This window comes from Crocodylus siamensis, chromosome 2, assembly GCF_052110815.1.
Source record: "Crocodylus siamensis isolate JL-2025a chromosome 2, ASM5211081v1, whole genome shotgun sequence".
NCBI lineage: Eukaryota > Metazoa > Chordata > Crocodylia > Crocodylidae > Crocodylus > Crocodylus siamensis.
The window spans coordinates 7,135,881-7,162,535 of NC_143396.1; the positions used below are offsets into that span (position 1 = coordinate 7,135,881).

Here is a 26,655-nt window from a genome sequence, read left to right on the forward strand (position 1 = left end):
CAAAAGCAGAAACAAAACAAAAAAACCCACCAAAACTTCCACTTCTCTCACTCTGCACTACCCAAAACAAAAGAGAAAAAAAGAAAAAAAAAAGAAAAAAAATCAGTGTCTTCATTGGGGCTCATTTTTCTGAAAAAGATCAACCATGTGAATCAACATTACGAAATGTCGGTCATGATTAAGATGAGCCTGTGCACACAGGCATGGTATGCAATTGCTGAATAGTAAGGATGCCAATTTTAAGTCCACTTTAACAAAAACAAGCAGATTGAAAGATTTCTAATTACATGCACTGTTAGCTCATTAGGTGAAAGGCTTTTGGAAACTACTTCCACCCATGCTTCAAGAGATCCTTGGTCTACTGACCTTCAGGACACACTGGTGCTTTAGCTGCTAAGGATTAACTTTTAGATTTAACTTCCAGAAGCTGTTGCTTATAGTTTTCCCTGCTTATATTTTCCAAATTTTTTGTCAAAGGCAATAAGAACTCCAGATTATAGCTTCAAGGAAACAGAGAAAGAACTACAGGATAGCTCTGCTTTCCCTCATCATTTTTAAGTTACAGAGTAAATGTTGAGAACTTCCTTCATTGTTCGACATAACACAGCAGGCACAAGTGAACATTCTTTCTGTACCCAAGTCCCTTCCAACCCCAATTATCCATCCATCCACACCATACAGTTCAAATCCAGCTGCTAAGTATCTTCAACACAAGCAGACCAAATTCCCTGTGATGAACTCTAGCCTTTCATCTGGCAAACTAGATTTTCACATCCTCTTCTCCTGGACCTCATAGTCAATCACCCTACACAGGAGTCATGGCAGTGTGTAGGAGCCAAGTGCAGCCTAAATGATCAGGAATTTGCAACTTCATTACAGAGGAAATTTTCCATCTCTCCCCAGCCACAGCGTTGGAAGACAAAAACAGTTGACAGCTGTGAGTAATCACATGAGATTCTTAGAGAAGATCAGCTAGGCTGCATAAAAATACTAGGGCTTTTAACTGACAAATTCTGAAAGTTGCCTGCGTGTTACAAGCAGGGAAAGAAAGCAAGGTGAATGCCTGGCGAGTCTGGCTGTTCCACACTGTCGGGGTAGATTTTGGTTTCCTATTCCTCATTCCTTGTTCCTGTTGTTTGTAGGTTTTTCCTGCAATCTCTAGAGATGCAGCCCCCACACTACACCTCCCACCCACCATACACTTGGCATGCATGGAAAGGAAAGGACACAGATTTGAGATCCTTTCACTCTTCTCCTCCTACATGCTTCCATCGTCAGCAGCCAGCATCATGCATCAGCAATCCCACTCCCTCTCACCCCCATGGATTTCAGCACCATGGTAATTTGAAGTGAGAAGGACAGATGACATTTAATCATGTGAAGCTTACTTTAATGGGTTTATTAAGGAGGTTGTGGGCCAAGACTCAGCCAAGTCCTTTCTTTTCCATTGGATCTGTCTGACCCTGGATCACCAGGACAGAAAGCATGCTCAGAAATGACAAGTGGCCACGTGGAAGTTATGGTATGCAGCCAGACAATGGTGCACACAGGAAAAAATAAGTGGACAGGTCAGTCAGTTACAGTATTAGACTCATCAGTTAAGTGTCAGGTTACCCAATAGTTCATGTGATCCAGCCCTGTCTGGAACCAGCAAGGATCAAAGTGAGGGGACAGAGCTTTAAGATAAATTTATGTCACTGTAGATCTACCAGACTTTGCCACGGGAAATGATTTATTAGAGTAAATAAAGTACATAAAGCCTATGATGAAAAATTAAGGCCCAGTTCATTTCCATTGAAATGAATGGCCACACTCCCACTCACGTCAATGGAGACAGAAAACTTTTAAAACATTAACTGAAAAATGTATTTTTAAATCTAGCCAATCTTACCAAATGCCATTTTTTTATGTTTTCGTTACTCTTCTGAAAGTACTTGCAAAGTTTTGAAATAGAACAAACTTCAAGTTAGGAACAGAATTACCACTACATATTTCAAGGTTGACTGCAGTATTTAATTCAGCTTCTTTATTTTTAAATTAGTGCCCAAATATTCTCCTCATTAAATTAATACCAGATTTCACCACGACTATAATCAAGGGAGAGAAGGAAAGGGCAGAGGAGGCTATTTCTCATCTTTGATTTGGCTGACAGAATACAGAGCACTGGATAATTTTTTTTCCTCTCAGCTTTGCAAAGAGAAATCATTACCTTCAAAAAGAAATGCCTGGCTTCCGACTAGGATCAAAAGGAAGCCCGCGATTTATCAACAAGACAAGTCTGTACAAAAATAGTAAGAGGCCTCAAGATCCATTTTATTATTGAAGTGTTACAGAAACGATAGTCTTGTATTTTTTCTGCTTTCACTCACCTCGTTTTCAGTCAAGCAGTGAAAATGCAAATTTCTCCAGTGTGCCACATATGGCAAAAGATAGCTGTAGTTCACAGGATTACAGTATAGATGGACACTGTCAGGCTTTACTAATATGATTACATCTGTAGTAAACAAAAGGCAAATAAAAGGTTTTACTAGAATAGCATCAAATCTCTGAATAGTTACCTTGGATTCTTAATCTTATCTGCAACGAATGTTAATGAATTAAGCAGACAATGCTTTAACTATAAAGTATTCTGTTAAAAAAAAAAGCAAAGCAAAAACACACCATGGAAAGCTATCTTTGATCCATTTCAGGTGCACTGCACAAAGTGACCAGTTTTTGCTAAAGAGAGAGAGAGAAAGAAAAGCACTAGTGCTTCTCTTTTCAGCAACACAATCAGTTTTATTTCATGTCTTCCTGGAGGCTTGCATCATACTGCTTTGAGAAGCCAGCGAATGTCAGAAGGATGACTACTTGCACAGCATTATACAACTGTCCATTGCATTTGCTTATCTGGGGCATTAAGGGGTTGCTCTGCACTACCAATGGTAGGGGAAGGAAAAAAAATAATCCCCCAAAAGAAAAAAACAACAACAGATACAGTGCACATTTCCAACATAACAGATATAGTTAACTCTTAAAGATATTCTAAATGTATAGTTAGTTATCTCTTGAAGTGAAAATAGGATGTAAAATAGGTTGATTTAAACTTTGCATGTAGAACATAATGAAATAAAATTAAGTAAATACTGGTAAAGGATTAACACAGTGGTTTTCAACCTTTCTAGACCCAAGACACCTTTTGCCAGGCCTAGGATCCCGCTCAGAAAATGTCAGCTCATTTTTTTGACTATGAAAGAATAACGGAGCAGTTCTGTTGCAAAGAACTCAGACAGACCACAACAGGGCACAACGTTTGTAAGTGCTATGGATTTCTATATGAAATCTCTGGGTTTATCTTGTGCACCATGTCTGCACACCTTACAGTACTAACATTACACAGCATCCAACAGAACTCTTGAAAGGATCTCAAGGCACCCCAGGGTGCTGCAGCACCTTGGTTAAGCATCACTGACTTGGCCCACAGAATACAGTTCTCCAGGTACCTGATTCCACAACTGTTGATTCCTTGGGTCTTAACAGGATATCAAACTAGATTTTCTATTAAAACCCGTTTAACTCCACTAGATCGCTAATATTTATAGTTCTGCAATTTGACATATCAGATTTCTCCCTCCAACCACCACCCAAAAAGGACCCTGAAAAGAGAGCATCATTTTATAGCCTTACTCACCATCAAGAACTTCTTCAGGAAACCCAGTTCTTTCAAAGTCATTATTATTCTGATTATATAATCCAAAAAGAAGATAGTTTGCCAGCTCCCTGCAGCCTTCATTGTATCGGCTATCAATTCCTGGAAACAGAACAGACCAGACACATAATATTGTAAATGATAACAGTACAGAAAACATTATGGTGCCTGTGCATGCCATCTAAATAAAAAGATGAGGGCAGAGACCCAAGTGATAAATGAGTTTTTTCCCATTAAAAATCAAGAGAGATGAGAGGGAAGAGAACAGCCTTGACTGCAACAGCAAAGATTACATTGCTGCATATTCTTGCCATAACCAAACAATACAATTAATTTCTTAAAGTTGTGCTTCTCTGGAAGTAGTCCAAATTAAAAGCAGCATCAAGAGAGACAAGAAAGAGTCCACAGTATCCATAACACGCAGAGAATTTTATTGGTGCTTTCCTAGGATTAAAAACTGATGAATAAACTCTCTCTTCAGATCATAGGAAAGCAGAGCTGGAAGGGACTTAAAAGATCATCCAAGGCATGAACTTCAAAACACCAAGCTGAACTGTGTTACAAAATTGAGTATCTGAGCATGCTTTGGATTCAAATGTCTTCATTAATCTGTAAAGGGGCCAATATTATATAAAATCTATGTACCTTGCACAAAATGTATTATTTGACTAATGATCTGCCCAATAGTCAATCTTCTAGTAGAACAACTGTGCCCTGATCAGCAGTAAAGCTAATGATACATACCAAATTACAGTGTAGGATGGGTAGAGTAGAAATGGTTTCCCAACTGAATTATGGATTTATAGCAAATAGAAAATGCAGAACCTTGTGGTTTGACATTTTTTAAAGTGCCAGGAATACTATTTACAGAACAAGAATGACTAAATAAATCAATAGATACAACTGTTATTTCACTCATTCACAGACAGAAGAAACAATGGCATGAAGTGTATGTAGTCCACCCCACACTTTCCCATTTAAAAACTATTTGGGCTTAAACATAATGACATTTTCTCATCAGCGCATTTGTTTTTAACAAAAACTTTCCTAAACCTTTAGTTTAAAAGTAGGTGAATTCAAAGGATTAGAATAGAAAACATAAAAGCAACCTAAAATACAGCTTTCTAGCAATTCAGCTACAGTTCTCACAAGGTGGAATGCCTTCCCTATGAATATTAAAGTTTAACTTTAACATGGTTAACAAGTTGTTATGTAGCTGCTTGGTCATTAAGATCCAGTTAATGCATACTGGTCCTGCCGGATAGTGATGATGAAACTCAACAGCACAACGTGCAAGATTTTTGCTGGACTGAAAGTAAACATTTACTGTTAGACGGAACGTGTTTTGTCCTTCTCCAAGCACTGCTTCTGTTTTATTAACCAGTGACTGTCTACTGTGAAATGTGCAAATAACCCTGGCAACAACAGCCAGATCCCAAGACTCCCCTCCCGCAGGAATACTCAAACCACAGGCTGAAGGAGTGGTACAAGCCCAGTCCACAGGCTTGATGAATGGCGTGGGGCTGGTCCCATGGACAGATCATGCCCTTGCCCCCCAACCCACACCAGATCAAGCACACACGGCACCTCTGGCAGGACCTGGCGGCAAGAGGCCCAGCATGCCCAGCACTCGGCTGCTGGCCTTCTTCTCATGGTGATGCTGGGGCTTCGGCACCACAGCTCACACCAGCTTGGCTGCCAAGCACCATGGCGAGAGCAGTGCCATGGAGATGCAGCAACACCACAGGAAGAAGCCCAGCATCTCAGCTGTTCTGCTGTTGCCAGGAACAAGCCAAAGTGATGCTGGGGCTCCAGCACTGTGGGTCTCCCAGACACTTGGCTGTTGCCAGGAAAAGGTCCTCCCCATCAAGGCTGCAGGCCAGATAACCCAACTCTGCAGGTTGGATCCAGGCTGTGGGGCACATTTGACCTCCTGCTCTAAGTACCAGACTACAGAGGAAGGCTCTTTTTGCTTAGTCTCCATCTGACTCTATGGCTCTTGCATTCTTGTCTGCACACTGCTATAGCTTCAACGGGAGTGACGGGAGAGTGCCCTGGTGTAACCTTTTGTATGGCGTGGTTAGGACACATGGGTGGGCAATATGGGTTTAAAACCCCTTGGGGAGAGTGGGAACCTTGAAACCAGGTCATCCACATCCTGGTCTAATGGTCTAGCCACTAGTCTACTGGGCAAAAAAGGCAGACATAGTCACCACCGCTGGAACTGAGCCGAAGCCCGTGCTGCCCATGGGTATTAGTCATGGCTTTTATCTGTTGAACAGTACAGTGCTCACTGGGGACTCGCACAAGACTTGTGCATCTTCCGAGGCCAACCTAAATTATTCTGGAGTGTGCGCCCTGGATTGCGTTTGCAGCAAAACCAAACAGTGTGACAGTCTAGGGACCCCTGCAATCCCCAATGGAGATGCATACCAGATTTAGGCACAAAATGAGTTTTTTAGTGTGCTAGCCCCAAGCCAATTGTAATAATTCCTTACAACTGGCACCTAACTCCTGCCTACATCCTAGTTTAGCGCCAGTAAAGAAATCTGAACCTGGCCTTAAGTGAAACTGCAAACAGTTTTACAAGCAAACAAAGCTACTCCAATGCTACCAGGGAACTGGCAGGAAATGCTGTGTCCTGTGACAAACTGATGCCTATCTGGGGCTAGATTACCACAAAAATGCTGGTTTCTTGGAGCTAATGAAGGCATTTGTCTCCATATTATTTAATCCTCTTCATTAAAGGGGGGAGAGGGATAAGAGAAAGATCACCATAGACGGCTGGAGTGAACATATAATGAAGATTTTTTTAAAAAATGTAGCGGAAGCGGAAAGAACCTACAGTGAACTTCATCTCAAAACTACAGTGTTACAGACTACATAGAGAAGAGCTATACACTCTTTAAATAGGAAGAGATTTGGCATGTGAAGCGTGATCAGACAACTCAATGCCGTCTTCCAAACCTACCTCTACTCCTGCAACACTCCTCTGAGCTGACTCACAAGTTGTATCCTCCTGAGACTTCCTATCCTCTTATGTTATTAAGAAACAAGCCAATTAATAATAGCTTGAGGGGCCCTTAAAAGTTGGCACTTCATATATATACACTATTAGCAGGAGGGGTGGGGAGGGAGGGAGTGATCTGTACGTCAATCATATCCACTTACACTTCTTCATCCCCACCCTTTAGACTTCACTGCTCTCCTAAGCCCCAGTTCTGCAGTGTTTGTGGGTATGTATTCATACAGAACATCAGTTTTATACTTAGCAAGACTAGGGCTACAGAGTCCAAATTTTGGGAGCAGGGACCAGATCATTTAACACAACAGGGTCCTGATGCCGAATTGTGCCTCTGGGCACTACCGATGCATATAATGACTTGTTTATTAGTCTTTTTGCTCCAATTGGTCCCTATGAGCCTCATTTCAGTCCGTCAGAAAAACTAGGATTGTTATTGTTAACAAGAGCTGATCATCTGGCAGACCTGGGCAGGTGGGATAAGTGGGCAGTACACAATAGGATGCAATACAACAAGGACAAGTTCAGAGTGCTGCAGTAGGGCGTAAAAATATCCAGCACACCTACTGGCTGGGGAGGGCCTCTCTCAGAAGTACAGAAGCGGAAAGGGATCTCAGTGTCATAGTGGACTCCAAGATGAACATGACTCAGTACTGTAACAAAATAGTCAGCAAAGCTACCTGCATTTTATCATGCATCAGCAGATGCATGACAAATATAGCCAAGGAGGTGATACTTCCCCTCTCTGCGGCACTGGTCAGATCACAGTTGGAGTACTGTGTCCTGTTCTGGACGCTGCATTTCAAGAAGGATGTGGATAACCTCAAGAGGGTCCAGAGTAGGGCTACTTGTCTTGTAAACCCTTAACCATACAAGCCCTATGAGGAGAGACTGAGGGACCTGGACCCCTTCAGCCTCCACAAGAGAAGGCCAAGAGGTGATCTTGTGGATGCCGATAAATTAATTGGGGGACGCAACAAGAGATCGGAGATGCTCTGTTCACCAGGGCACCTCTTGGGGTAACAAGGAACAATGGTTGCAAACTGGCAGAGAGCAGATTTAGGCTAGACCTCAGGAGAAACTTCTTCATGGTGAGGGTGGCCAAAATTTGAAACGGCCTTCCAAGGGAAGTGGCGCTCTCCCCTGCCTTGGGGGTCTTCAAGAGAAGGCTGGTTAGGCAGCTGGCTGGGGTCATCTCACCCCAGCACTCTTTCCTGCCCAGGCAGGGGGTTAAACTTGATCATCTGCTGAGGTCCCGACCCCAACATCAATGAATCTGAACCATGGATGTTTTAAGACATACCCACAAACTTACTTTTTAAAAACAATAAATAAAAATCTGTTGCCCTTTTAAAAGTTCAGAGTGATTTCCCTGCCTGAGAAGTTAACCTGCTCTCTAGATAGTGAGAGCTCACTCCTGATAGCAAGAAATTAACAAGCTTCCCAGTAAGGACAGCCCTCTTACAGTCTTCGTTCCAAACCCTTCCCTCCTGATTACAAGGGAACACTTTGATATTCCATTTGTTTTTCAGAAAGTTGAAATGTTTCTAGCATGATGCATCTTAATATAAAGATTTTGTCACTTCCTTCCTTAGAGATAAGTGTAAGGAGAAATAAAACATGTATTCATTTTTATATGCCCTCTGCAAGCACTGGTTTCACCATAGGCAATAGATGGATTTTTTATAGGATCCTTTTGTTTCAATATTGGACACTACAAAACTGATATACAAAACTGAAGGGCAGAAGGCTTTCCATCTTACCTAGCAATACAGCTTTGCACATCTGGCTAAAAATCTACCACGTTTAATCTAATTAGTATATTCAAGTTTCTTAACCAGCCAATCCTATGACCTAGTTCATCCATTTTAGATTACATGATTACACATTAGTTGATACGCTTTATAGTACTATCCCTGGGTTATGAAAAAGCTGTACTTGCAGGTATTTAACAAATCATCAAGAAATGTCAAGACTGACAAAAACGGAAGCTACTGACAAGCCAAGTAGTGATCAGCAAAGAGATCAGAACTAATAATCCTTAAAAAATACCAAAGCTCTATTATAAATTGGAGGCACCAGGACAGACAATGAAAAAAAATATACATGCAAAAACCCCTCTTGGTCTCGCATTTTTAAGCTTGATTTGGAGCAAAAAAATTACCATAAAAGTGTCTGTAATAAGTTACAGCTGGTTTCAAAGTGCTCACACTGCGAGCTATGTTTTTATCATCAAGAGCTAATAAATACCTCCCAATTCTTAGAAATTTTAACAGGTTAGGTTACAATCAAGTTTATACTCAAACCATCATTTTAACCTAAGTGATAGAGGAAAAAGAGGAGGGAGGATTTTAATATAGATAGGCAGTACTATTAACATTGAAACTAGCCAGGAATCTGACTGGTAGCCTTCTTGGAAAAAAAAAAAAAAAGAGGGAAAAGCCCACTGATCCTTTCTGGGTGAATGTTCCCGTCTGGAAAACAAGGACTACACCGTGCCTATTTAATTGGCACCTAATAAGTATGGTTTTCTTCACGTGTATAGGAGCTGGTCACGTTAACATTTGTATGTGCTAATACACCCCAGATGTGGTCCCAGTGCAACTATACGTTATCACATGCGACTGTGAAGTTTTCCCAGAGGGTTATGTTAGAATACAATTCAGTGCCTGCCAACAAGTTCAGATTTGCTGGAAATGAACAGATTAAAAGAATTAAAATAGTGTAACAACATGCAAGAAAACTAGGACATCCAAGCTGCCTTCGGAGTTCCCTCAGAATCTAAACTGGTTATGAATCATAAGAATGAACTAGAAACAGAAAAACAGAGAAACGGTACAAAAGACCCAAACTCAGCACAAAGACCCCTCTATTACAATCTTGGGCTGAACGCCTCCAGTAGTTGCTCACTAGCTACGGTATTTGGATACAACTACTAAATCCCATGCACTGTTAAACCCCTTTGCATCAAGGGAATCATTCATCACTGTTTAGCTCTTGGCCCAGGGTGCTCCACCTCCAGTCTGCAGGCCAAATGCAGCCCACGGAGCCATCACACCTGGCCCACAGGGCTCCCCACAGGTCTGGAAATTTGGTGGTAGAGGAGCCGTGGCCATTAATTAATATGGCCATGCTTCCCCCTGCCCAATTCCCAAGCCACAAGCTGCACACGCCCGGCTGGAGCCAGCCCACAAATCGCCCTCTCCCCCACCATGAGGCTGGGGCACACCCCCATTTTCCCCAGGACCATGTTAGGGTCAAGTCACATGCCCTTGCTCCTCCACAGGGCCAGGTCACACCTCCCCCCACCATGTCTCCCCACAGGGTTGACCGAAGCCCCCTTTCCCCACTGCAGGGTCTGGTTTAGGCCAGATTGCCCCCTACCTCCTCTGCATGGTGGCTACCACCCCGGCCCTGGGTGCTGGATCAGAACCACCTTCTAGTCAGCAGTCAGACCAAGCACTTCCCATCTGACCTGCTGGGGGAAAAAGGCTGAGCACGACTACTTAGGCCACTGAAGAGCAACCCCAGATACAGACCTCGTGTCCCTAGCATCTCCCTTGACAGAGGGGGAAAACCAGAGTTTTGCTAGCAGTAGCAACCACTGCAGTCTTCTAATCTAGTGGCCATCATGTGCTCCTAAAATGTTACTTAAAGGTGGATCCTCTGGAATCCTGTTCCCCCCTTTTAGGGGTTTCATGACAGTCAATGCCAGTAAAATGTGCATGTAACACATAGTGCAAGAGATACACACGTAAAGGAAAAAGCAAAAACAGAAGCATGTAAAAAATACCTCCCTAAGCTTCCTTGAACACAATCTGTTAAATTTTGATTAGTCCTTTTCAAGATCCTAGGACCCCCTCCCTTCTTTCCTACTTCCGTGGTCTAGCCTTACCTTCTTCTGGTTCTGGTCTCTTCTCTTCCCACACCCACAACCTGCTAGACCCCTCTAATGGAAAACCTCCCCAAGCAGCTCATGGGATGATCCATCACTTGGCTGGGTCACCTGGGAGAAACAGCGCAGCTGGGAGGTGGCCAGCCCACTGTTCTAGGGGTACGCCATTTGAATGTGTTGTTTAATAGTTAACTCTCCATCGCCATTAGAAGCACAGGTCTCCCAGGCTGATTTGGGATCCCAGGAGGGTGTGGATTTTAAAATGCAACAAAGGTACACAAACTAAATAGTATTTGTAAAAGTGAACTGGAGTTTGTCGACTGATATAAACTCTCTCCCCCAAATAAGACACATTCTTAAACTGCAGTCTACGAACCACAGGGCTGGGGAGCAGGATAAGGACAGAACCAGGTCTCTCCCATTCCAGCCAGGTTTTGATGCAATGCCAATCAACATGTACAACCAAGTGCTGAAGCAGCAGAGCAAGAATGAATAAATAGGCACCTAAGCGCTACAACAGTTACCATGAGACACCGAGAAGAACGCCCTCCTAATATTGCACTTCCATGTAACCAATAGCTGCTGTTGCTACAGAAATGCTGTTGTAGGAGATCTCCAGGCACATTTAAGAACAAAATTACAAATGCGTTTTGCTTGATGTGATCTGGAATGACCACGTGGAGTTATATCAAAGGAAACTGTTAGGAAAAAACAAACAGGAAATAAAACAATGACAAAGATAAGGTACTTCCAGCATCCTCAGTGAAATACTGGTGTATTATTAAGTGGGAAATGCCCACCAGTTTGGCTCCAGCCAGGCTAGCAGGCTTCCCTGCCCCCCACCCAATAAGAAACCAAAGCTTTAATTAAAGGGACATTAACCCATTAAACACTGTCAACTACAGCAGAAGTGAAGTGCATAGATAGCAATAGGCACAGGCCAGTCTTTGAAAGCAGCATACCTACTGAAGCAAGCCGTCTCTATCAGTCCAGGGGAGGAGGCTGTGGACTTAGGCCCTTTCTACACGTGCATGGCAGGAAGTACAATTCTGGGATCACACACTGGATCCAATCCTGCCTTACAACTCATGTAGAGGGAGCACAATCAGGGGCTCCCCCTGTGCTGGCAAGAAGCAGGCACCCAAGGCTGGAAGCCCCACTTTGCAGAGGGGGCTCTCAGTCAGAGGCCATGAGCAGCTGGGACAGGGCTCTGGGTCCCAACTATGCCTCAATGCACAGTTTCAAAAGAACTGTGTCTCTGCATAGCCAGAACCCAGAGCCTTGTAAGCCACGAGACACTCAGTCTCAACTGCACCCCAGGCACAGCTGCGACCAAGAGGTCCATGTGGGCCCAGGGGTTTCAGACCCTCCCAAGCCTTGGGGACCACGGCAGCTGTGCTACCCAGAGCTCAAGGGCTGCACCCTGTGAGCCAGCAAAGCTCCCAGCCATGGGGGAGACCCAGTTACACATGCAAATTAAAGCTGATAACAACCAGCTATAGAAGTGAGTACACATTTTTAAGGTTTAACTTTATAGCTAGCTGGAGCTTTTTAATCGTGTGATAGCTACTTTGCCCAAGTAGGTGGTCTCAAGATAACTGTGCAAGTAACCAGTTAATAGCAGGATACCTGTAATGTGTAGGAGGAGGCCCTAGGTGCAAGGTCCTGGACACATTCCAATCAAAGGAACTTGTAAATCCCATGCCCTTCAGCCTTCTTTGTTACTTAAAAATAATTCTCTAGATGGATTCCTGTTGATGAACAAATAATGCTTTGTTTTCAAAAGACTGAATTGTGTCTCTACATAAGTTTCCTAGCTACAAAACATGGGAGGTATGCAACTTCAGCAGCAAGCAAAACCAGAGTGGATCAGCTATAAGGGAAACTGAACCCCGACACCCTTACAGAAACACACTAGGATCACTGCAGCATTAAGCAGTCTAAATGCCTGATGCTAAAAAGCCATGTATTTTCACTCCTCCTCCTTCCTCCCCATACCAAAATCCAGAGCTCGAGAATTAGTATTCTGTATCAATGATATTATCTGACCCGACCTATGCACAACAACAGTATCCACAACAAAGTTAATTTGATCAAGCTTGATCACGCTCATCAGTTTTCCAGCTTCTGTTTGGTGCTGTCACAGCAAAGGGATACAGATTCAATATAAACAGCTCTAAAAGAACGGCCGAACAGCAGAAAAATTTAAGAAAAGATAGTAGAAAGAAAATAATACAGTGTTTGGGGTAGTCTTGCTCCCATTTGAAGGGAGGAGAGAATGAAAGGAGGAGATTTAAGAGCTGTCTACTACGTCACCATGGCAGTCCTAGCAAACCTCACCGTTTCCGCTACTTTACTATCAAAGTCTTCATCCATGCAGTCATCGTTACCCATCTTGACTAGTCCACTGTCTTAAAGAAGGGGTGGCCAACCTGTGGTGCATGCCAGAAGAGGCACATGAAGCCTCCGTGGCATGTGACAGATGAGGGAGGAGACAGGCAGCATAATGGAGGAGAGGGCAGGAAGCAGAAAGCAAAGCAGCATGAGGCAGGGCGCAGAAGGTAGGACAGCAGATGGGGCGGGGGCAGGGGATTGGAATGGCGCTCCAAAAGGGTGAGTGTGTCATTTGTGGCACGCCTGCCAAAAAAGGTGACCCCTAGAGATCATAACTTACTGATGATCCTAAGACAGTCTGAGGGCTCTTGAACCTAAATCTCAACAAAATCCAAGTATTCTAAAAAACAGACTGTAAGAAACCTTGAAAAACCCCCCATCTCTTAATCTAAAAATACCACAGGTCACTACAGAACCATACAACACCAGTGATTTTTAACAAAATGCTTGTTACTGTAAAGTAAAACCCACCAGATGTTCCAAAACCCAGAAAAGAGGTAGTTACAAATGATAAAAATTAAAATGTGAAAAGTTACACACAGTCAAGGTTAGTAGCCTGAAAATATTACAAAATGATTATAGAAGAGAAAAAGACAACTTTCTTCTTCAGGAACTATCATCTTAATGCCTCAAACTTACTAAGTCCTAAGGTTTTAAAATCATTCAACAGCAACCAATCTGTTAAGGCGACCTACTTTACCAGATATTATAAAAGCCAGAAACAAAAGTAATTAAAATATTTTAGAACATCATTACTCTTTAAAAATCTCTTAAAATGAAAATCACCTCTACCATGGTATCCCTGGCAAAAAACCCCTCAAAACTCTACCTTCCAACTATGTCAAAATCTAAAAAATAAATAAATAAAAATTCATCTTTGAATTAAAGTTCTAGGAGTTCAACAGCCACAATCATCTACCTTTTTACTGAGATCTAACAAAATAATTTTTAATGTTAGATCAAGTCTTTAATTCTTTCTGAGAAGGGAAATGATGCCAAATTCAAATCGGGACACTTTATACCAAAGTATGCGAACAGAGAGAATGCTGTGATAATACAGGACTCTTAATTTTGAAGATGAAGACAAGATCGTAACAAACATCTAGGTCAGGTGATGAACTTCAGAGGTTTTTTCTTTAACCAGGAAGGATGACTTCTTCCTGAAGTGTAAATTCTGCACTTTTCTAGGAGACATTCCTGTTCAGCCAGAAATCAGAGACTCATTTCAGAAATTGCTGAGTAAAATTCTCTCTGACCTGTGTTATGTAGGAGGTCAGACTAAGCAATTAAAGTGGAATCATGATGTTGCTGCTTTGGTAAATGTGAAAAATCCCATATAAAAGACCGTATTATACGTTATATAGGCTATGATTTTTTGGTTGGTTGCAAACACATTGCAGAATACCAAGGTATAATCATCAGGATTCCCCTAGTCTGACAGATTCTCATCAGTGAAAGCACTGTTATTCTGCCAGAACAAAATGTGCTTTTAGTTGCAGATGCAGTAGTTCCTTAAAGCTACTTCTTTCTTGCCTCCTATTGCTACTTCAGAAGTAAGAACAGCAGCAGAAGTCAGAGGTGAAAACAACAGGTGTCAAGGAACACTATGATGCCACCACAAGGTTGTTGTGCCAGTTCAGGAAGCACAGAAAAACAAGGCTGGAAGGGACCCCATGAGACCACCTTGTCCAGCTCCCTGCTCATCTTTCTCTATAAACCACCCCAAATAGTTGTGTGTAAATATTACCAAATGATTACAATTCCATAACCTTTCTAGGTAATCTGTTCATAATTAGAAAGTTTGTCCCAAAACACAAGCTAAACCTCAAGACTTAAAATTTAAGTCCAGTGTTTTTTCTTTGTCCCAAAGGAACAGGATATCAACTGATCGTCATCTTCTTTACAATAACTTTTTTTTGTACTGAAGACTTAACACCACCCCTTCGGCTTCCCTTCTCCAGACTACATAATCACCAGTCCTACCATTCCTCATGTCACATTTTCTAGACCACTAACCATCTTCTGTTGCTTTGCTCTGGTCTCTTTCCCAGCTGTCCACATCTTTCATTGAAGTATGGTGCCTAATACTAAAAATGATACTCCAGGTAAAGTCTTGCCATGCTGTATAGTGTGTGGAAGACTCACTTCCTGCGATTTGCATGCTAGACTGATGTTAACATGTCCTAGTCTGCTATTAATGATGCAAACAAGGGTTACATAGCTAACTCAGCTTGCAAGCCAGTACAACTCCCAGGTGCTTTCCTGCCTAGCCAGTTTTTCTTGCTTCTCTGTTTCACACTGAAACACTCTTGACTACTCTGAGCAGGACTACCCAACTAGGTAGATGCTCACTTGACAGTACTGTCATTTGGACTGTATTTCCTTAGGTCAGGGCTTCCCAACACTTTTAGATCATGGCCTGGCAAGCCACAGACTAGAAGTGACCACAAACCAGTCCACGGACCACCAAACTGCAGTCTGGAAGTGACCGGCATACTGCGAAGCAGCAGCCAACCCTTTTTTATACTCAGTATAAAGAAGGGCTGGCTGCCGCTCCACAGTATGCCAGTCACTTCCGGGCTTCCAGTCTGGCAGCAAACCCTCCTGCAGACTGGCAGCCAATCCTTCATGGTCTGGCACCAAGTCACGGCCCAGGGGTTGGGAGCCTCTGCTTTAGCTGGTGAGAGCATCATAAGAGACAGTGTGGGGAGGAGGCTTTTCTCACCCAGACTGGCTGACCTGCTCCACCGGGGTTTAAACTAAGCCTGCTGGGGGACCGGGGGAGACTACTGCCCCTGCTGGCCTGCTGAGCAACCCTTGCAAAGCCAGCAGGTCAAGGCATTTAAGGGATCCCACCCCTGCCCCAGCCCTCGAACAATCTGTGGGCAAGGCAAGGGCCTCCAAGGGAACGCTTGCATGCCTATACACAAATGCCAAGAGCTTGGGGAATAAACAGGATGAACTTGTCCTCCTGCTAAATGCAAATAACTGTGATGTCACAGGGATAACGCAGACCTGGTGGGACTCCACCCATGACTGGACCACGGGTATAGAGAGATCTAGAGGATAAAAGGGGCGGAGGTGTAGGTCTCTACGTCAAGGAAAGCTACGCATGCCTACAAGCCGACATTGGCGCCCAGTGGGGGACTAGAGACCCTTTCGGTTAACAGTCGTGGGGAACATGGCACAGGGGATACTATGGTGGGAGTCTACTACAGACCCCCTACCTAGGGTCAAGACCTTGACCAGGAGTTTGCCAGGGAATTACCTGAGGCCACACGCCCCTGGTACACGATTGTCATGGGAGACTTTAACTTCCCAGACATCTGGTGGGAGGAGCCCTTAGCCAAATCCGAGTGGTTGCAAAACTTTCCCTCGTGCATGGATGACCTCTATCTGACACAGGAAGTCTATGGGCTGACGAGAGGCAATACGCTGCTCGATCTCGTACTGGCAACCGGAACGACCTAATCAGTGACCTAACGATCAAAGAGAAGCTGGGTGACAGTGACCTTGACTTCAGGAAAGCTGACTTCGACAAGCTCAGGAGGCTTGTCAGTGCGGCCCTAAAGGGCCACAACCCAAAGGGGAGGGGCGCTCAGGACAAATGGTTGCTCCTCAAGGAAGCGGTCCTGGATATGCAAGCAAAGTCCATCCCGTCTCAGAGGAAAGGCAGCAAAAGGGCACAGCAGCCCCCCGGCCCTCCAGGGAACTAGCAGACCTCCTACATCTTAAAAGGAAGACCTACAAAGGATGGAGGACGGGATCCACCACCAAAAAGGAAGCTGGTCTGGACCTGCAGAGAGCAAACCAGGAAAGCCAAGGCTGCAATGGAACTCCAGATAGCTACAAATATCAAGGACAATAAAAAAGTCCTTTTTTAGATATGTGGGGAGCTGAAGGAAAAGCAAAGGCAACACTGGACCCCTGCTGAACCAGATGGGACAACTGACAACCAATGCCTAGGAAAAAGCAATCTTGCTAAATGGGTACTTTGCGTCAGTCTTTCACCAGTCCCATGGGACACCCCTGCCCGACTGTGGGTCAGGGAGGCCCAGGTGAGGGAGACTTCTTGCCCTGCATCGAAGCTGACCTTGTGAAGGAACACCTTGACAGGCTGGACACCTCCAATTCAGCCAGCCCTGACCGTTTACACCCCAGGGTACTCAAAGAGCTGGCAAGCATCATAGCCCAGCCCCCAGCACGGATCTTTGAGAACTCCTGGTGCTCTGGTGAAGTGCCTGAAGACTGGAAGAAGGCCAATGTGGTGCCGATCTTCAAGAAAGGGAGGAAAGTAAATCCGGTAGACTAGAGGCCGATCAGTCTGGCCTCTATCCTGCGGAAGGTCTTGGAAAAGATGATCAAGGAGGCCATCCTTAACAGGCTGGCTGACGGCAATAACCTGAAGGATACCCAGCATGGCTTTGTTACGGGTAGGTCTTGCCTGACCAGTCTCATTTCCTTCTACAACCAGGTGACCCATCACCTGGACAAGGGGGAAGAGATTGATGTCACGTATCTTGACTTCAAAAAAGCCTTCAATCTGGAATCCCACAATCACCTCTTGGCAAAACTGCCTAACTGCAGCTTTGACCTCACCACGATCCTCTGGCTGGGGAATTGGCTCCACAGTAGAACCCAGACGGTGGTGGTTGATGGGAGCCAATCGTCTTGGTGTGCAGTCACCAGTGGGATCCCTCAAAGCCCTGTCCTAGGGCCTATACTGTTTAACATCTTCATTAATGATGTGGACATTGGTGTCAGAAGCGGGCTGGCCAAGGTTGCTGACGATACCAAACTCTGGGGTAAAGCATCCACACCTCAGGACAGGATGGTGATTCAGGCAGATCTTGACAGGCTCAGGAAATGGGTGGACAAAAACCTGATGGTGTTCAACACCGCAAAATGCGAGGTTCTCCACCTTTGGATGAAAAACCCACAGCACGCTCATAGGCTCAGCAGCATTACGCTGGCTAGCACTACGGATGAAAGGGACTTGGGGGTCATCATTGACCACAAGATGAACATAAGCCTGCAATGCAATGCTGTGGCTAATAAAACAAGCAAAACACTGGCTTGCATCCTGGGACGTCATTCTCCCATTGTACTCTGCCTTGGTGAGGCCACAGCTGGAGCACTGAGTCCAGTTTTGGGTTCCACAATTCAAAACAGATGTGGAGAAGCTTGAGAGAGTGCAGGGGAGAGCCACACGCAAGATCAGGGTCAGGAAAACAGACCTTATGATGAGAGGCTGAGAGCCATGGGACTCTTCAGCCTAGAAAAGCACAGACTCAGGGGCGATCTGGTGGCCACCTACAAGTTTATCAGGGGTGCTCATCAGGATTTGGGGGAACATCTGTTCACCAGAGTGCCCCAAGGGATTACAAGATCAAATGGTCACAAACTCCGCCACGACTGATTCAGGCTAGACGCAAGGAAGAACTTGTTTACTGCCCAAGCTCCAAAGGTTTGGAATAGACTGCCACCAGAGGCAGTCTATTCCAAACTTTGAATGCCTTCAAGACACATCTGGATGCTTATCTTGCTGGGATCCTATGATCCCTGCTGACTTCCTGCCCATGGGGCAGGGGGCTGGACTCAATGATTCTCTGGGGTCCCTTCCAGCCCAAATGTCTATGAAATCTATGAAAAGCCTTACTGAAGTCAGTGTATTTTATCCATCCCACCCCCACCCTATCCCCAAAGCTCATCATAGTGTCACAAAAAGAAGTCAGACTAGTAAAGAACAAGCTGCTCTTGACAAATCCAAGTTGGCCATTTCTTATGACCATACCACGGGATACTGGGCAAGACACACCAATGGTCTGACCCAGTAAATGGTAATCCTCAGTAAGGGACAATTCTTACGTTATTTTCCTGTGCTTACAACTCTGTTCTTTCATGATATACTTCATTACCTTACCAGGTATTTTATCATTTTACCATCTAGCAGCTTTCTTTAATCTTTGTGTCTAGTGCAACCTTTGGCTCTAATGCGAGTGATATTCCTCCCTCCACCCCACCGGTATCACCAAAAAAACAAAATTATTGGCAACTACCTACCAGCACAAAGCTGCTATGAAAAGAAAGTTGCTTCCAATTCTTCCAACAGAATTCAAGAGATCCCTGAATTACACATCTATCCATACTAGTTTGCAGTGTGCCAACCAAGGAATGGGATTCCAACCATTGGCCATGGAGATAATTTTAAGCCCAACAAGCCATATGATCAGTGATTTTTCCTAAGCAGCAATTTTTTAATTCAAGCCTATTACTCCTAGCTACTCTTACATTGCACTAATTTCTTTGCTCTTCAGCTCCTTAAAGAACTTTGTATATTATGTCCCTCTTTTGTGAAAGCTTAGTCCAATTATGCTTCATTTTCAATCTTGTTTCATTAAGTAAACCCCTGCTATCCTAGTCACTCATCACTTCCTTGCAATTCATCAACATCTTGCTAGAAATCAGGAGTAAAATATATTTCAGACAGAAGCATCTCCAAAGGGGTTTTTTTTTTCCCACTGAAGTGCACTTTGCATTATTTCCCCACCCTCAAAATGGAGGGAAAACAGAAAAAAACTGCTGAAATGGGAACATTCTTATCTCTGCTGTAGCTCACTGTGGATTTCTTAGCTAATGACCCTCATGTGACTACATCCGTCCTTGTTACTTTACTAACCTCAACTGTTCTGACACCTAAAAATACAGTTTAGGCCAGTAGGGGCCAACTTATCTTGGCAGGTGCGCCACAAATTAGCTCTGCACTCTAACTGCCACTGCTATCTTTTTCCTCTGCCTTAACCTGCTGCTCCAACTCCTACTTCCTGCCCACAGAAGCCACCCTTGGTTTAGTCCATGTATTTTTTTTTTCACATGTTGTTGCTTACTTGATTAAATAATTAAAGAAATACCTAAAATGCAGAGGATTCCATCAGGTTGAGATTTGCTGCTTTGCATCAGGATGCTCTGAATCTGTCGAAGGCGACTGCAACTGGAAAAACAAACAAACAAAAAAAATCTTTAGAAACAATAATCAAGAGGATACAAGAATGGAAGACGCAAGGATTGGTTTACCTTTTTCTTAAATACATTAACTAGTGGCATGTAATACTAGGAAGCCCCCCTCTTGTCTTTCAGGTACCTACAAAGCTCATGTTTCACACAACAACAAGCCTAGCCTAGTACCCAGGCACTTTCTAGGTTATTTTGTCAATAAGGAAACAGTTTCAAGTTTCCAAAATAATTGGTTATAAGCAGGAATGGTGGGAGGAAAATAAGAGTTACAGGCTATATTTTGATGTGGTCTTTTAGGACTAGCCTAGATCCAATAAAGGATTTATATGCTGTAATGCGCAATTGTTAGGGACCTGTCCTACCACCAAAATTCACATTACCAAATTAGATACCTACACTCCCTATCCAAAGCGTGTGGACAATGAAGTATCACAGCTGGGCAATCCAAAACACTCCATACAAGCAGCAAGTTGTTGTGAGCTCACCACCAGAAAATGTTAAACAGGCATGCCTGATCTTCAGCCCCACTTAAGAGCTTAGACACCAACTCACAGAGGCGTGGAGCTAACTTCATCTGCTTAGGATCCAGACCCTGAGGGCTTTGTGCCTACAATTATTCCTTCAAAGGAAACAGCCTTGTTCAGTTATTAAAAAATTGAGATTAAGGGAGAAATAGGAGAGGTGGCACCCTTCTTATTATATAATAGCCTAAAGGCTAAAAAATGGCATGTGGAAGAGCTGTAGACTCTGAGAATCTCTCCTGCTTGCCAGGAAGAGTATCCAAATGAGGAGACTACCAGGAAGGCCACCTCTTCCATCTGTGCACAAAGTAATGTAAAATTCTTGGGCCCAGAAGGTGCCATCACAAGAGGGATTATGACTCTTGGTTAGGGGAGGGGATGGGATAATGGTTAGGGGAGAAGGGGAAGGGGAGGTCTGAGTTCCAGTCTCTGCTCCAAGAATTATTTCCTTTTCTTTCATGATCCAAAACTGTCTAAAGGAAGATGTGTACACAGCCCGGGAATTAGGAACCCCAAATTAGAGCTCTTCACTCCTATACAACAGCCCTCAACATCAGTCTACAGTCAGGCCTCTCACTCTGGGTCACTTCATTTTGAATTATTTTCTGTACAGTAGCATACCCATCCTAGGACAGCTGAAGGCAGCCCAAATTCAGAATAGTATTTCAACCTAATAGGCAGTCTCCTGAAAGATAAGAAACATGGGTTTGAGCCCACTCAGGCTAAGAAGAAAAATTTGCTAGGGACTCCTACTGCCCCAGAAACTGCTATATGCAGCAGGCTACTTAAGTACAATGAGCAACACCTTCTCTTCCTCTTGCTGAAGAAAGTTTCCAAGGCTGTATTCTGAAAAGATCTAGATGGATTTGGAGAGGATGTGGAGGTGTGCTCCAAAAACAGCGTCTTGATCAAGCCATCCAGGGGACCGAGACAGAGGAACACCTGGGTCTTGGATCCTAACCAGACACAGACACAGACACAGACACAGACACAGACACAGACACAGACACAGACACAGACACAGACACAGACACAGACACAGACACAGACACAGCTTCCCTATGCAGAAGCGAAGGCATTGGGGGAAGAGGGGGGAAAGGGTAATGTACTCTCAGAACAAGACACGTTTGGTGGCATCTTTCATTGCTCTAATGTTACAGTTGGGAGCGATGCTAGACAAGCTCCCACTCAGAGGTACAACTCCAGCCGGCAGGTAAACGCCAAGGTCAAAAAAAGCAACGAACCTACAGAGTTTAGGCCACAACCAACCAAAGATTTTTAATTAAAACTTTGGACTGAGGCATCCAAGTCCTTTACTGGACCTAGGCTTAAAATCAACAGAAGAGAGATGGGCAACTGAATTTAGGATTATCAGCCTTTAGGAATATTTAATTACCTGTCCAGCCCCAACTTGCCACAGTTTACATGTTTGATTGATTTAGTCTAATCACAACTTAGTAACAGGCATGATGCTGGCAGGGGGGGAAATCTAGTAGGTTGGCTTATAAAGGCAAATATAAAAGAACTGTAGGTCCAATTAACTAATAATGATTAATATATTTAATATATTCCTCACAGAAAAGCAAGCTTCTCATTTAAGAGAATGTATGCCTTTTCCAACACAAGGAAAAAAAATACGCTTGCAAAATAAATGTCATCGTATCATTTCATCCCATTACTCCTTCACGGGCATTTTTTCCCACGTTACGGAAAAAGAGCCACCCTGCTTGTTATTCTTGGCTGCACCCTACTCCTACATCCAATTTATTCAAATGCACTATATGCAAGCTGCCCCCATTGTTTCACGTCCAACGCTGCTGATGAGAAGGGCAGAAAAAAAAAGTACTTTTAAAACCAAATCCTTATTGAGCCTTCTAGTCTGGTTTGCCATACGCCCAAGCTATAAGCACAATTGCAGTGAGAGATTTAGTTGCATCATCCGGTAGGTGTAGCAAATGTAATTCTATCATCATATTGAAGGATTGCATATGTTTGGTTTTAGATTGGCAAATGCTATATTCCTTAATCAAATGTTAGGCAGTTTTACACACACAGACACACAGACACAGCAAGGCTTCCCTATGCAGAAGTGAAGGCACTGGGGGAAGGGGGGGGGAGGGTAATATACTCTCAGAACAAGACACGTTTGGTGGCATCTTTCATTGCACCGATGTTATAGCTAGGAGTGATGCTAGACAAGCTCCCACACAAAATGCCTTTCCTTAGGTCTGAGGAAGAAACATATATGATGAAGGGCATTGTAAATCTGAAAAGTTGCTAAATCTGTCCCCTGTATAGAGTTGATCTAGTAAAGATATTACCAAATACATCAAGCTGTTCACATATTCCATGGATGACCTCAGCTATATCCTCACTTGAAGAATTATGTAAAACCTTCAAGCTACTCCCACGTCAGGCCAAGCCTCTCTTGGTCAGCTATCTGGTACCATGTAAACCAGAAGAGGCTGCTCCACGGTCAGGTTGCCAGTGACTAAATTGGCACCCGCACCTGGGCTAGCCTGGGTGATGAGGGTGCGTGGACACCCAGCAGGACTAAAAACAAGGGGTGGATAGGCTCCCTCCATGCCTGGAGAGGAGATGGGTGCCACCAGGTCACTCTGCCCAAAGAATAACCAACAGTGCAAAGCAACACAACTAACCTCACCGCAGCAGAGGAGGGTTGTTACAGCATCTGAGGTGCCCCAACAGCTGTGGCAGCCTCCAGTCTGATTTCACTTGACTTCAAGCTACTGAATGATGCACCTTCAAGGGTTTATTTTAAATAAACGTTTGCAGCCAGTTTGGGAAACATGTTTGGGAATGTGAAGCATTTAATTATGCAGAAACTACAAAATAACCATTTTAAGAAGCTGTGGCCAAAAACTTCACCTTGCATGAACTTTCAAAGGAAAAAGTCACTTCTCAATTGGTCTTCTTTTGTTTGCATTATAGCTGCAGGCTCCAGACAACCACCCGCCTTAAAAAAAAAAAATAATTAACCCTGACCTACCCTATTTTTCTACTTCTCATTCACAGGAACAAAACTGAAGTTAATCACATTCTTAAAGAGTAAGACATCCTAACCAGCACTGTTTGGATAAAGACATGAATTACACATATCATAAGTTTCTAACCATGTCTCAATTGTAGTTGCAACACTAGAGCATCTTCAACAGTCAAACCAGTACAATCTGAGGAAAAGTATTTTTGAGCCTGTCTACATTAAAATGTTATCATCTTTAATACCATCAATAAAGCTGTGTTAGTGATGATTTAGTCTGTTGTATAGTACAAAGCTACAGCATCAACACCATGAGCAGAGACTTTACAAAGTTTTCCAACAGTGCCACCCTATCATAAAAAGGATTCAAAGAATCTGCCTGGCAGTCGCACAATTCCCCAAAGAGAGTTGAAGACAAAACAAATGCCTCCACAGAAATGTGTTTACCAGCTCTGGTATCAAAGGACACCCAGTACTGAAAAACAGAAAAAGGACCCCGCTGCTTTTCCTCCTAATGCAAGGCAAAAGGCAACATCTGGTCCAGACCCATCCAGCACATCCCTAGGCAGTGTCTGACCAGCAGACCCAGGTAACGAGAGGAGCCAGAGTTACTCCTTTCACTGTCCAACATCACAGTTGTAGTCTGCAGTTGCTGCAAGCCAGTGGATGGGAGCAAATCAACATGGCACAACGTGACCAGCGGAGTCCCTTAGGGCTCAGTACTCAGGCCAGTACTCTTCGACAACTTCATTAATGATCTGGGTTCTGGTGCCAGATGCGGACTGGCTAAACTATGGGTGAAGGCGGTCATACTGGAGGACAGGCTGGGGATAGAGGCTGACCTGGACATGCTTACAAGGTGGGCAGACCAAAACCTGATGGCATTTAACACAGAGAAGTGCAGGGTGGACTCCACTGTGGGAGGAAAAACCAACATCATACTTACAGGCTTGGCAGTGCTACACTCGCTTGCACCACGACTGAAAGAGACTTGTGTGACAGCTGAAAATTATGCCTGTGTGATAAAGGTGCTTGCTGAAGGCTCTATGAAGATTAGAGCAAGTGTTTTTCTGTCATTTGTGCAGATATTAAGCTATAAGTTGTTGTTAAAGTCTAAGATGTAGTAAGGCCTTGCATAAAGTAAGGCCTAGTAAATTTAGCAAAGCCTTATAGAAGTAATGGTAGGCCCTGTGGCATAGTTAAAATTAACCTTATCAGAAGAACGCAAGGCTTGTACTGTTGTTGGTCAGTTTAAGGACAGTTGAAGCTGGACTCAATCTCGCGAGGTCCCTTCCAGCCCCTAATGTTTATGAATCTATGAAATCAGTTCCATAAAGGGAGGCCACCTATCAAATCCAGCTGTCCAGCAAATCTGTGGTACAGACAATTTGATTCACATAGGCATGTTCCACCAGGATCCTATTGAGAAGTCAAAGGTAGCTAGCTGTGTCAGTCTAAAGTTAGGCAGAAGGCAGGGCAGGGCAGGGGAGCAACTCATAGAATAAATTGTTCAGAGAGGCATGAGCTTTTGCAGGCTACAGTCTCTCCCTTCAGATGCTACAGACGTACTAGGCTGTAGTCTACAAAAGCTCATGCCTCTCTGAAGTTAGTTCAGGGGTGTCCAACTGGGATCCTGCAGGTCACATCCAGCCCCTGAGGGGTTAACTTAGGGTCCCTGAACTCACATCCTTGGTGTGGCTCCCATGCTCTCCAGCTGCTACACAGGTCTGCAGGCTCCTCACCCCCTACTCCAGCTTCCTCCTCCTACCCTGGCATGGTGTTCCCTCTCCTCCCACAGAAGTTGGGCAGCCCTGGAGAGAGTCCATCAGACTGCCCATACATGGGCTCATTGGTCTTGTAATTAGAACTTGTCAGAGCAAGCTTGATAAATCAAGTCTGCTCCATGTTTGACTTAGACAGCTGCAGTGTTGCGTGCATTAAATCCCCATGCATTTTTAAATGGCCATGGGGTACCTTAACTAAACCTCATTGAAAAAGGTTTAGATAAAGTATCCTGTGGCCATTTTTAAACACGCTGGGGCTCAATACATGTGACATTGTGGCATTTTAATTAGAGCAGCTGCCTGGAAACTGTTCTAGTTAAAAGCTACCCTCCACCCCCATCTCCAAGCATATGTACAGGCAGCCTAAGGTGCCAACCTAATCTCTCTCCTACTATTAAAATCTGTCAGACTTCTACTGAAAGGTATGAAGCCCAAATGAAGCTTTTCTTGGGTGCAAAGAAGTGACAGATGGTGAAGAGATCATGGACAGACATATTCTGAGAGATGCTGGCAAGCATCACAACTGGAAAGTTTGTTCTACTTCGATACTCGCCTTGAGAGACTGTTACAGAAACCAATTTATAAACATTAGTTTCTGCTGGCTGGACAAAATATGTCTTTTAAAATAGCTTGTACCAGGAAAGTTGAAAAGCATACAGTATTCTTCTCTCTCTCGCACATACCGCACACTAAACAAAAGCAGTAGATTGTTCCTGAAGCAACAGAGTGACCCCAGCCTCTCGAGTTTCCTTGGGCAATTAAATCAGTCACTGATTACCGAGACAAGCTGGCTGTGTCTACCTGCCAAGTCCACAAAAGTCAAATGGCAGAATCGGCTTTCTGGAGGCTGAAAGGGTAGTGTAGATGTTACTTGAAACACAGTAAGTTGAGGTTACTACTACAGTTTGGACTCTGACCTAGACCTACGAACAGGCAAAGTTTACAAGCGATAGCATCCTTTAACAAGCCAGCATTATTGTTGTGCCTAAATCAGCGATGCTGCAGGCAGAAAGCGAGTTCTCTTTCTCTCTCTCTCCAGATTAACTTACATTTAGAAGTCCACCCAAAACCAGAGGTCTTTCCCATCAGGTTGAGGGAAGGGATGGAAAAGGAGGTGGCACAGAACCAGAATCCAAACAATTGCTTAAAACAGAGGTATCAAACTCCTGGCAGGGGGGCTGGTCCACACGCCAGATCCAGTGCATGCCCTGGAATGGCTGAAGTGGACAGTGCCTCAGACACGGTCCCACTCTGGCACCATGCCACATGCAGTGGCCATACCAGTACCATGCCACTAGACTCGGCACAGAACTGACACATGCTGGACAACCCATCT

General features: G+C 44.0%; 1 protein-coding gene across 1 annotated transcript in view; it reads right to left on the minus strand.

Moving 5' to 3' along the window:
- The window catches only part of DNAAF9 (dynein axonemal assembly factor 9), a 124,200-nt gene that overhangs the window by 90,416 nt on the left and 7,129 nt on the right, over nucleotides 1-26,655 (minus strand). The window contains exons 2-4 of the mRNA XM_090035105.1: nucleotides 19,911-19,990; nucleotides 3,671-3,790; nucleotides 2,370-2,494 (exon numbers count right to left, since the gene is read on the minus strand). Of these exons, the coding sequence (XP_089891231.1) occupies nucleotides 2,370-2,494; nucleotides 3,671-3,790; nucleotides 19,911-19,990 (325 nt within the window). The remainder of the gene's footprint in view (nucleotides 1-2,369; nucleotides 2,495-3,670; nucleotides 3,791-19,910; nucleotides 19,991-26,655) is intronic.